Genomic DNA, 12,896 nt, shown 5'->3' on the forward strand with positions numbered 1-12,896 from the left:
TTGTGAGATAAATTGAGATTATGTAAATGAAAACTGTTGGATTATGCACACACTCAGGGAGGTAGTTATGTTTCCATTACCTGTGTTATGAGTGCTTACTTGTGCAACTGAAACATCTTATTAACACATTTGTTTATGTGCAATACTGTATATAATTTAGCTGAAATAGATGCTCTACTCCAGTGGTTCTCAATTCTGGTCCACCGCTTGTTCAGGGAAAGTCCCTGGCGGGCTGGGTCGGTTTGTTTACCTGCCGTGTCCGCAGGTTCGGCCATTGCGGCTCCCATTGGCTGCGGTTCGCTGCTCCAGGCCAGTGGGGGCTACGGGAAGGGTGGCCAGCATGTCCCTCGGCCCGTGCTGCTTTCTGCAGTCCCCATTGGCCTGCGGTGAGCCATGGCCAGTTGGAGCCGCGATCGGCCGAACCTGCGGAAGAGGCAGGTTAACAAACCGACCCAGCCCGCCAGGAGCTTTCCCTGAACAAGCGGTGGACCAGAGTTGAGAACCACTGCTCTACTCACTAAGTGTACTTAGATGAAGTTGCATATTTGACTAGAGTGAGACAGCAAATAATCACCTGGCAAACTCCAGCTCTTCTTAATTTAGTTTATTACAAAACTCATTTCAGGCTGATACCTCAGTAGGAGGGTTTGGGGCAATGCTTAGTCAACAGATAAATGAACAAGAACAAGCTATGCTTTATAGTAGCAGAAAAGTCTTTTTCCATATAGAAGGAAAAAATTGCAATGATTTTTAAAATGTATAGCTGTAAAATAACATTTGAAGTCATTTGTGCTTTTTTTGTATAAGTTGAAGGAAAACAACTGTTTAACAGTATACAGGAATGCTATACAACAATCTAGGATAGGATATAATGAATTTATGGGTGTGGCTACACTGCAGTAAAACACCTGCGGCTGGCCCATGTCAGTTGACTCAGGCTTATGGAACTCTGGCTGTATGGCTATACAATTGCAGTGCAGACAGTCAGGGCTGGAGCCCAGGCTCTGGGACCCTCCCCTCTTGTGAGCCCAAACATCTACGCAATTTAAAGCCGCATAGCCAGAGACCCCCAAGCCTGAGTCAGCTGACAGGGCCCAGCTGTGGATTTTTCATTGCCTGTAGACATGCCCTATATGTTACACTGAAGTTACTAGTTATTAGGGCTGTCGATTTAATCACAGCTAACTCATGCAATTAACTCAAAGTAATCACAATTAATTGCAGTTTTAATCGCACTGTTAAACAATAGAATACCAATTGAAATTTTTATTAAATATTTTGGATGTTTTTGTACATTTTCATATATATATATATTGTATTCTGTGTTGTAATTGAAATCAAAGTATATATTTTTTATTACAAATATTTGCACTGTAAAAATGACAAACAAAAGAAATAGTATTTTTCAATTCACCTCATACAAGTACTGTAGTGCAATCTCTTTGTCCTGAAAGTGCAATTTACAAATGTGGATTTTTTTGGGGGGGTAACATAACTGCACTCAAAAACAAAACAATTTGTAAAACTTCAGAGCCTACAAGTCCACTCAGCCCTCCTTACTACTTCTTCATTCAGTTGCTAAGACAAACAAGTTTGGGTACATTTACAGGAGATAATACTGCTCTCGTCTCACTTTCTGGTGACACTGTAAATAGGAACAGGCATTTTCATGGCACTTTTGTAGATGGCATTGCAAGATATTTACCTGCCAGATATGCTAAACATTTGTATGCCCCTTCACACTTCGGCCACCATTCTAGAGGACGTGCTTCCATGCTGATGACGCTCGTTAAAAAAATAATGCGTTAAATAAATTTGTGATTGAACTTTTTGGGGGAGAATTGTATGTATGCTCTGTTTTACCTGCATTCTGCCATATATTTCATGTTATAGCAGTCTTGGATGATGACTCAACACGTGGTTCATTCTAAGAACACTTTCACTGCAGGTTTGACAAAACACAAAAGATACCAATGTGAGATTTCTAAAAATGGCTACAGCACTTGACCCAAGGTTTAAGAATCTGAAGTGCATTCCAAAATTTGAGAGGGACGAGGTATGGAGCAGAAGTCTTTAAAAGAACAATATTCCGCAGCCAAAACTACAGAACCCGAACCACCAAAAAAGAAAATCAACCTTCTGCTGGTGCTGTCTGACTCAGGTAATGAAAATGAACATGCATTGGTCTGCACTGCTTTGGATTGTTATCGAGTAGAACCCATCATCAGCATGGATGCATGTCCCCTACAGTGGTGGTTGAAGCATGAGGGGACATAAGAATCTTTAGCAAATCTGGCGAGTAAATATCTTGAGATGCTAGCCAGAACAGTGCCATGAAAACGCCAGTTCTCACTTTGGTGACATTGTAAACTAGAAGCGGGCAGCATTATCTCCTACAAATGTATGCAGACTTGTTTGTCGGAGGGATTGGCTGATCAAGAAGTAGGACTGAGTTGATTTGCAGGCTCTAAAATTTTAGAATGTTTTATTTTTGAATGCAGGTTTTTTGTACATAATTCTTCATTTGTAGGCTCAACTTTTGTGATAGAGATTGCACTACAGTACTTGTGTTAGGTGAATTGAAAAATACTATTTTTGTTTTTTCTACGGTGCAAATACTTGTAATCAAAAATATATATAAGGTGAGCACTGTACACTTTGTATTCTGTGTTGTAATTGAAATCAATATATTTGAAAATGAAGAAAACACCCAAATATTTAAATAAATGGTATTCTGTTATTGTTTAACTGTGTGATTAATTGCAATTAAAAAAATAATCACTTGACAGTCCTAGTTATTATACGATGTCTCATAATTTGCCTGGAATGAAGTCACACCATTTTAGTTTCCAGAGCTGTTCATAGGATCTCTCTGTATGTAGTACAGTTAGGTAGCATATGTACTCTTAGGTAACATATGCATTTACAATAGATTTCAGACTGTTTGAGAAAGTATAGAATGATGAGTAAGGAGGGAATATTAATTTTCCTTTGGGCTTGGGGGAATAGAGTAGAGTGGATCTGTATTCTGTAGAGGTAATCTGTAAGCCATGTTAAAGAGACCAGTGTACTTTTTTTAAATTGTCTGAAGGTGAAGGCTTGAAAATCAAATACATACACAGAGATCAAATATCCATATGACCTTTTTCCAGTGATACTTTGCTGCCAGTATGGGCTTATACATAGCAAATATCCACCATTATGTATATATTGCAATGGTGGGCATGAACACACATCAGGCCATATGTGCATGTCATTTAGCATAGTTGTATGTAGCTTTTTAAATTCAGTTATCTGCACTAGAATGTGGGTTTTTATCTATCTCTCTATCTAAAGGTTAATAATTGACACCAAATATAATTTCTTTTTTCCTTCGGCCACCTTCTACAACAGCTCTGACAAATGAGCTTATTTTCTCCTATTGTTACTACTAGAAGCGGGAGGTCAGAATGGTGGGGCTGTTGCTCCTTATATATTAAGGATTTACAATGCCGCTACTGACTTGTTTCCAATCTTCAGTGGGTGGAAGCAACCTTTTTGCTGGCAATTAAATTTTTCCTGTTGGGATTGCAACAATGTGTACTGATGGTCAAAGAAATTTTGTGTTTTTTTTTCTGAATTTCTCTTGGATTCCACCATCTGAAAATCCACTTCTCCAAGAATCTCTCTTCCTCTTGTCTTTATCCATTACCTCCACAGCCTCCCTTTCATGAGCCACAGTCTCATCTTTCACCTCGTCATTGTTTTAATTTTATGGAAGAATTGATCCCGAAAACTCTGGAGATTAAATTAAATGCTTGTTTGAATAAAATAACTCCATGCTTAAGTGCTTGCAGGATCAGGCCAGTAGATTGGAAATTTTTTGTATGTTGTATCATTTGAGGCACTTTGTAAATGTCTGGTACTATATAACTGATTTTAATCTCTCTCTCTCTCTGTCTATATCTAATTATTTTTGTGTACACTTGTTGGTAGGAGGAAGTAAAAGAAGGAATTGAAGACACTAATTCACAGGTAACAAATTACCCTTTTTTTTTCTATAGCATTCTTTCTCTTGGCCTGCAATACAGAGATTTTTATTTTATGTGAAGTGATTGATTTTGCTCTGTGTGTGTGTCTCTCTGTCTCTCTCCGATTCTGAGTTAAGATACCGAGTCTGAGGACAAATTCTGGTGCTGACTTTTTAGTAAATTTTTCCCCTCATTGAGTAAATTGGGCATTAACGTTCTGGTCTTAGATTCTTGTGTCCATCTTTTCACTGTATCTGTTTGGCCAGTAAAGTAGGAAGATACCAGCAAACTAAAAGTTAATTCTTCAAGGCAGCCCTAGGAACGTCTAGAAGGGCAGTGCTCATTTGGGGCTTAACTTTTGAGTCCTTGACTTTGAAACCTTACTATGCTTTTAATGTGTTGTGGATTGGTTTTGGATATAATTGTATGTACATGCTATTTTGCTTGGATAGCAAAGATTGCGGAGAATGAAATCCCATCTGCAGTATATCCACCAAGACACCATCTGGGGGGATAGAGGAAGAAGTGCTGTGCCTGCAAACAACTGTAACAAAGGCTGTTGCTACTGTTCTAGCTATAATATGCATCAGCACATGCATAGAACACGTGATCGTGCCGAGTGGTACAAAGACATCAGTGTAAGTTTTTAGGATAGGTACATTATCCATGAGTGATGAGTAGCCATCTCAAAGTGCAATTAAGACCTCTTACATTGAATCATTTGTTGCCTTGTTTATGCCACATTCTAAAACAGTCTTTCTATAGAGAAAGTTTTTAGTGGTTTTAAAAGTTAGGTTGGTAGTATCTTTTTGTCGTCTTCTAATTGTAAAGCCACGCTGCCTTACTACCATGAATCCAACTGTATAGGCAGAGGAAGAGGATAGTATAAGCATAAAAAGGAAAATCACCTTTTTTCCCTCCCCAATGGTACACATGCATGCTGATTGAGGACAAAGCTTAAAGATAAAAGAATTTGAAATATTTGCTGACTACAGGTGTGTTCTAACTATGTGAATGACCTGTAAACTGAAAATACCTTAAAACATAAAATCACAATAGAAGCAGAGTATAAGTTTGCAGAGAGTCCAGTTATTGAGAATTTTTCTATCCCGGCAGTGAAGGACTAGTAAACACATTCTTAACATATCAAAATACTAGATTCTTTGTATGTAGTATAGTATGACATAACCAAATATATTTTTCTAGTCTCAATCTGCTCCTTGAAATATTTCCAAACTCTCAAAAATGTATAATTACTGCTTGATAAGTTATTATAGTGATTGCAATTAACGGATTAACGTCTGCTCACTAGCTGAGACTTGAATATTGGTTTCCTTCCCCTACAGAAGATAAACTTAGAAGCAACTTCTGAAAGGGAGAGAAGCGGTTCTCAAGCCACAGACACTGAATAAAGATGAAAAAGATTAATGCATGAACTAGCTAGCAAGGGAAATGAATGAACAAAGCCCCCACAACTTTTGTATCATCTGAACTTTAGGAACAATTTTCTCTTTACTACAGTCGTAGAAGAGGACATGAAAGAGATGCAGTCTTTAGCTCTAATGGTAGAGGACTGTTAATGGCTTTTAACAATTGACAGATAATCAATAAAACATTGTTCTGGTGTCACTTGTTAACATCTATATTTATTTCAGGGATTTCTGTTATCTTTTGCACTAAGATGATGTCTGTGTAGGGAATTCATACTATGTAGGTAGTATTTATTTATTTTTTACATAGCACCTCTCTAAAGTATCAATGGGCCTGATCCCAATTTCAGTTGACTTCAATTGGAATTGGACCAAGTCCAAGGTGCTGCACAGTTTTATGGAGCTGTTGGTAATGACACCATACTTAAGGCTGACCTTGGTCTCCCATATTAAGCCCTGATTTTCTTTCCCCCTCCCCTGCCCTTCTGACTTTTGTTTGCAGTAACTGATTTGTTTGCAAACTAGGATGCTGAAAATAAGGATGAGAATAATTTTTTCCAAGGATTGAGGAAATTCAAGATTAAAGATGTTTATATGTTGCTTAATCAAAAGTAATACAAGTCTTAAATTTATTCCCAGCGTCATGACTCTTTGACCCATGTGTTCTCAATAGAGGCACCCAGTTGCACAGCAGCTCTTCATGTGCAGAGCGCAGGATGACTCTTCCATATTGGGTATTTCCTAGGAGAAAACTCTTTAGGAATTTTCATTCTTACAGGCTGGCCAATGATCCAACTGGGGAAGGGAATCTGCTGATCATGTTGAGCCAGTCTTGCCCCTGAAGCTACAAGCAAAGATAAGCACTGAGAATGGGCACAAATTGAGGAGTGATACCATGGTCAGCTCTGCTGGCTGACAAATAGGAAGCCAAATCTGACCAGATACATGTTCTAAAGCAGACAGAGCACCATCTATCCAATTCCTGAACCTGGGATTAGCTGATGTTAAATAAGGGGGAAAAAGTCCCTGTGTATGAACAGAAAAAGCTTTTACTCAAAGGTTGCCAAAGGGAATAAGATGACAAAACAGCTATCGAACAGGCCAAATAACCTAGACATGCACCTCAGGCCCAGCTCAGGTCTGGTTCTAACTACTCAGGCATATAGAAAGGGATTTGAATGTCAATATCTTTTGCATTACTCCAGTCTTCTCTGTGGAATGTGCTAGAATTGGCCTCCCTCAGCACCTACTGCAAACTTTCTTACCAGGAGCATGCCTAAAGGCTATCCTGAACAACAGGGCCTCCTGCCTGATGCTGGTAGCTTTGGGCAAGGAAGCCATAATGGTATACAGCATAGTGAGTGTGAGTGTGTGGTTCCTGCTCCTCTGGGGGTTTCCAAGACCTAGCCAAATCTCCCATTGTTCAGCACACCATGAAACCCCTTTACTGATCAGGGCATCTGGCTGGTAGCGTAGCCAGCTGGAGAAAACAGGGGGAGCAGAGATAAAAAAAAAAAAAAAAAAAGGCACCACCCACTAGTACTCACCCGGCGGGGCTCCGGGTCTTCGGCGGCGGGTCAGGCTGTGCTCTGGGTCTTCAGCAGCACTTCGGCATCGGGTCCTTCACTCACTCCAGTCTTCGGTGGCACTGAAGGACCCCCTCCACCTCAATGCCGCCGAAGACCAGAGCGAGTGAAGGACCCGATGCCAAAGTGCTGCTGAAAACCCGGAGCGCCGCCTGACCCACCGCTGAAGACCCGGAGCGCCGCTGGGTGAGTACAAATTAAAAAGGCACCAAAGAATTAAAAAGGCGCCACTTCTGCTTGGTGGGGGAGCGGCCGCTGCCCCGCTCCCCCCCAGCTACGCTACTGCATCTGGCAGCCTGTGCACTGAATGAAGATGGCCACTGGGTATGAGGTCTCTGTAGAGTGAGTGGAACCTGCTCCCTAGTGCATTGGCTCACATGTTTCAATGAATGGGTCACAAGTCGTGGAATTTAGCAACTTTCTTACAAGACAAAACAGGTGAAAGCAGCCTGGTGGTATCACAAGGTAGCTGGGAGCATAGACTGATTCACCAATGCCAAACCTCTTGGGTTACTCCTATTCATAGATGCTTCAGCAGCATCATAGGCTCCCACTCTGTCCTTCAACGCCCGGCATGCAGTATTACCTGCAGGAACATGCACATGACTGATGATAATATTGCTGACACACACTCATTTTCAGTTGAAATTTTGCTGTTATGACCCTACTACAAAGGCCCTTACTAACTTCTTAAGTCCTGGCTGTCAGAGTTCATACTATACATCACTGCCAATTATCCTCCCCAAAATTGTCCAGAACAGGGCAGGGGTCATATAACCCAGCCTTGTAGCTCTACTGGAAGGGGAGTTATAAATTGCATGAGATCTTTCTTCTCCCTTTTTTATTTTTCCCTACCTTAAAGCCCCAATTAAAGAGGACTTGGAAGAAAGGAAGAAGCAGGGGGCGGGGTGTGGATCTGAGGGGAAAAGGACCTAAATGTAAAAAGTCCATCTTAAAAAACAAAGCTTTAAAGAAAAATCCTCTGTTTTTCAGATAAATATAGGAGAAAAATCAAACAGCATTTCAGGAATAAGAAAAATTACACTTAAATCCCTTAAATAAATAAGGGAAGAAACCACCTTGTCTCCTAGATAAATGTAGGTAAGTGGACATCCATAAATATAGCGGGGGTTCCAGCCTCAATTGCCATCACAGTTTGGGGAAAACTAATAAAATAGAAACAGCACTGTAGGTCAAGTAAGGCAATCATGTGAGACTAAGGGTGGGGAAAATACCATAAATGCTCTTTTTTAAAAATAGTGGGAAAATATTCCTCCCTTGTTACCCTCTCCTCTATTCTTCCTTCCCTCTTGTCCTCCCTCATGTCCTGTCAATCAAATTAAGACCTGCACATGAAATGAAGGGGAGGTTGTCCTAGCACAAAGCCCTTTGGCTTAGGTGTGAGTGTATGTGGTAGGAATTGCACCAATGGAACATTCCCAACCTCCAGAGGCTCACTCATAAGAGCTGTTGGATGTGGTCTTTCCGTTGCTGTTGAGGAAATATGCCTTTTGGCTATCATGGTTATGAAGTAATTATCTTGTTAAGACGTCTGAGTTCTTCTTTATTTAGCCATAAGGCTGTGAGTTTGTCATGGAAGTCATGGATTCCGTGACTTTCTGGGACCTCCGTGACTTCTGCAGTGGCTGATGCGGCTAGTCCGGGGGCCGCCTGAGCAGCTTTGGGTGCGTGTGGGAGAGAGCTCAGGGTTGGGGTGTGGGAGGAAGTGAGGGTTCTGGGCAGCGCTTACCTTGGGGGGCTCCCCAGAAGTGGTGACATGTCTCTCCCTGAGCTCCTAGCTCTGCATGCTGCCTGTGCCCGCAGGCACTGCCCTCCGCAGCTCCCATTGGCTGCGGTTCCCGGCCAATGGGACCTATGGAGCTGATGCTTGGGGTGCGGGCAGCGGGTGGAGTTAGAGCTGATGGAGGCACATGTTGCTGCTTCTGGGAAGCTGCGAGGAGCCAAGTAAGGAGCATGCCAGTCCCGCCACCCTCCCTCCCCTGAGCACCCATGGCACCCCCTGGACCTTCCCCCCCGCCCCAAGCACCTGTGGCACCCCTGGGCTGCCCCCTCACCTCCAAGATTTAGTCAGGGGTATATAGTACAAGTCATGGACAGGGCACGAGCCATGAATTTTTGTTTACTGCCTATTACCTGTCCATGACTTTTTTACTAAAAATGCTTGTGACTAAAACGTAGCCTTAGTTATCTGCAATCCGTGAAGCAGATGTATAACCTCTTGGCAAATGAACAGTAGTAGTTAGTTGTATTGGTTGGTCAGCATGCTTGAATCTTTAGTGCTGCTGTACATTTACTTTTCTAATGTAGCCTGTCTTGAAGGAAATGGCTTGTAAGGATGAAAAGTGTAAACTTGATTTGCCATTCTTGCTGAATCAGTAGTGGGTGAGAAGAATAGGAACACCCAGCCACACTCCTAGCCTGAAATAGCAGGTATGGATTAAGGATGGTGGCAATGGACGGAGGCCTCTTAATGTTGTTCATTGCTTGTGGACACGTGCATACCATGTGGACACGTGGCTTTCATACAGTGTCCCCCATTCAATAACCTTCAAGCATGTCACAATAGGCAAGTATCACTATGCCCAGGTCTCATGGATCCAGTTCCATATTCCCTGGACCAGTAATTGTAGCAGGATCAGATAGGTATCCAGAAGTGGAGATGAAAGGAAAGGGGCACTCTTGGTGGAAATGACTCCAAGGATCCTTTATGCAAGGTATATCAGGCGTACCTCAATTGCCATTAAGAAAACTATTGACTGTCTCAATTGTGTACTCCCTCTCTCCCCAGAATGCCCCAACAGTGTATACACATATCCACACCACCCTTCCCCTGTCCCCATTAAAAAGCCACTATATAAAAAAATATCCAGAAATCTGAATAGTCCAATTCACCGGTCTAAGCCAAACATCTCTATCCGACACCTTAACAACTGTTTCCCAGGAAAAGGGAAAGGAATATGAATGAAACCAGTAAAAATAGGTGAATGGCCGAACTATGTCAACCACCCTGTCCCGCAGTCCTTGCATTCTTAAACAGAGAAACAGTTTAAAAAAAAATCCACTCAACTAAAGCCAAGGTTTCAGCTCAAACAACTTCCTAGGTACAAAGAAAAAGTATGGAGGGGAGAGGGACTTATTGAAGGTGGGGTCAGGAAAACATATCAAGCTGATAAGTGCCAAGAGAAGGAGTCACATGTATGCATGTTTGGGAGAACTAAAGATTGAATATAAGGGAAAAATAAAGGCACAAAAGCAGACTAAGTGCAGGGACGCTAATAGGGGAGTGAGAGGGAGAGAGACGTAAAAGAATCTTTCACAGGCAGATTTGCAGAGCAGCAGTTCACACAAAACTAAACCAACAAAGGCAGGATACTGTGGCCAAGCTAGTGGTGTGTGCTCACACAGAGAGAGAGAGAGAAAGTGAGGCCTGGGTTAAGGGACTTGCCTAAGGGCACAGACGAGGTTGCTGGAGCAGATGAGATTAAAAATTCAGAAGTTCCCACTCTATCCTCAACCACTATTTGCTGTGCCACAGTCCTTTCCAAGCAGTGGCCATAAAGAGAGATTTGTGGGGTGAAGAGGAGAGGATGCCACAGCTGACGATGGAGAAGGCAAGGAAGGAAAAGCAAAGATGTCTCCGAGGTTTGCAATAAGCAGCAGGCATGAAGCCACTGTGGCAGTGGCAGCAAGACTGGAAAGAGTGGGGAGGATTATCCAAGGAGTGACTGTAGAGTACTACGAGTATCTTGCTGAAGTGGAGGGCAGAGCAGGGAAGGGCCTTCATGTGCTTCGCTTGCCAATACCAACTGCTCTGTGCCCCCAGCCAGCCAGCCAACCTACGAGCTTGTTGAAGGCTCCAAGACTACCCAGTAAGAGCCCTCCTCTTAGAGGTTCTGCCCCATTCTCTTAAAGTTGCAACATGGTAACCGCAGAGTTCGTGGCCTGCTTTTGGGTCCTTGCCCACAGTCCCATAACGGTGATTCTTAATTGCCTTAATTCCAGTTAATTTCAATATTCATTATTTGTTTTTTCATGACAGATTCCAGTGCATTAGAACAGATATTTAATGCTCATGGAAGCCACACATTTAGCACAGCATGTTTAAAAATGCTAACAAATTGAGCTAAGATGTTTTAATATGTAAACTGGTTTAACTTTCTCTTTCATAGCTGTGATCACATATATTGTTGTACTTTGAGCGAGAATTAGGATTATGTGGCTGGTATTGAATGATGATGCTTTAAAATAGTATTTTACAGAGCAAAAAGGTGACAATCTTGAATTATAACATGGTGTAATTTTTTTTCCTGGCTATGCTTTTGCATAGGGCAAAAGAGGAATGATGACCTACAGTGAACTGACCTTGCTAATAACAGTTCAGTTCCTTTTTGTGCTCTACAATGCAAATTCTCTAGAAAGTCAATCAAAGGTTGAATTATTTTATTACGTTCTGCCATGAGGTATGCAACATGCCTCAGTTGCAAACCCAGAAAGTATGCCTTTGATCCCACAAGTGCTCTGTACGGGGTACTAGCCAATCTAATAGCAGGACTGGTGTTAGTTTCTGTTGCAGAAGCATAAATATGTGAAAACCACATAAGTGGCTACTCATTTCATGAGTATTATATCTTTGTATGAGAGACAAGAATATATTTTTTGTTGCTTTTAATTAAATGAAATAAATTAATACCTATTTTTAGTGACAAAACATATGGGGGCAGGGGAAGAGGACGTGTCCTGTTTCTCTCTGTCTTTGATATATATATAAAACCTATTAAAAGAAACAATGAGGGGAAGGAAAGTCTAGTGGTTAGTCAGGCAATCTGGGTTCAGTTCTTGACTGTGCAATAAATTTCTGGTGTGACCTCAGACACGTCACTTAATCTCTCTGTGTTTCAATTCCCCATGTGTAAAATGGGAATAATGAGACTTCACTGCCAAACAAGAGTATTGTGAGGTGCTTGGGGTCTGTGGTGATGGGGGTGCCATGTAAATACCTAAGACAGAGAAAGTTACAGTGTACCAGAGATGAATCATCACAAGCAGCTGCTGCTATAATATTGAGGGATAAGTTTAGAAAGTATATTGTTATAAAGACAAACAATGAGGGGCTAGATTGTGCAACTGTTACTCATGATTGGGTTCACCAGGGTGGGTAATGGCTGAACAACCTAGTCCTACTTTTATATTATGTTCTTGTAACCAGCCTGGGAGATAGCATTTCAAAAGCATTCATTCCAGGAAGGAGCAGATATATTGATACATTTTTGGAAGCTATTTTCATTGAAGGATTTTTCATTTCAATATACATTATACTTATTAATAACTTATTTAATTTTTAGCAGGACTGATATTGAGCCACAATGGCAGCTGTAGTCTCGGATAGTCCTCCAAACCCAAGCTGCAAAATTATGACTTTTAGGCCTTCAATGGATGAATTCAGGGAGTTCAACAAATACTTAGCATACATGGAATCAAAAGGTGCTCATCGTGCTGGACTTGCAAAGGTAAACATCTTTTACATAAAAGAACAACTATTTTCTTAAACATTTGCCTTTTGCAAAACTGATGTGTTAAATTTTAATAATTTTTCAAATGGTTCTCCTGTGGTAGCTGTTGATATGTCCCTCTTTAACAAAAGTTAAATGGAATAGCTCACGTTGCATGTAAACAAAGAAAAAAGAAAATGTATATTGTCCTCCACATACTCTCAAATTATCATCTATTTGCTATTATCACATGGAATGTGAAAAGAAAATCTCTGTTTGAGGCTGACTAAGTTAGTGCTTAGCAGCGCAGTCCAAAATAGAGAATTCATAATATAAATCAGGGGATCCAGTATTCCAAAT

The 12,896-nt window shown here is 41.3% G+C and overlaps 1 protein-coding gene across 31 annotated transcripts in view; it reads left to right on the plus strand.

Moving 5' to 3' along the window:
* The window catches only part of KDM4C (lysine demethylase 4C), a 437,490-nt gene that overhangs the window by 25,534 nt on the left and 399,060 nt on the right, over positions 1–12,896 (plus strand). For 22 of the 31 annotated variants that reach the window (XR_012159108.2, XM_073345326.2, XM_073345309.2 and 19 more), the window contains exons 2-3: positions 3,976–4,014; positions 12,390–12,554. Coding sequence is in view for 30 of the 31 variants with exons in the window: in XM_073345326.2 (XP_073201427.1) it covers positions 12,411–12,554 (144 nt within the window). In the remaining variant the exon portion in view is untranslated. Of the gene's footprint in view, positions 1–1,948; positions 2,162–3,975; positions 4,015–4,462; positions 4,649–8,019; positions 8,128–12,389; positions 12,555–12,896 lie in introns of all 31 variants that reach the window. The other 9 variants (XM_073345318.2, XM_073345311.2, XM_073345317.2 and 6 more) reach the window with 9 other exon arrangements.

This window comes from Lepidochelys kempii, chromosome 5 (assembly GCF_965140285.1).
Source record: "Lepidochelys kempii isolate rLepKem1 chromosome 5, rLepKem1.hap1, whole genome shotgun sequence".
Lineage (NCBI taxonomy): Eukaryota > Metazoa > Chordata > Testudines > Cheloniidae > Lepidochelys > Lepidochelys kempii.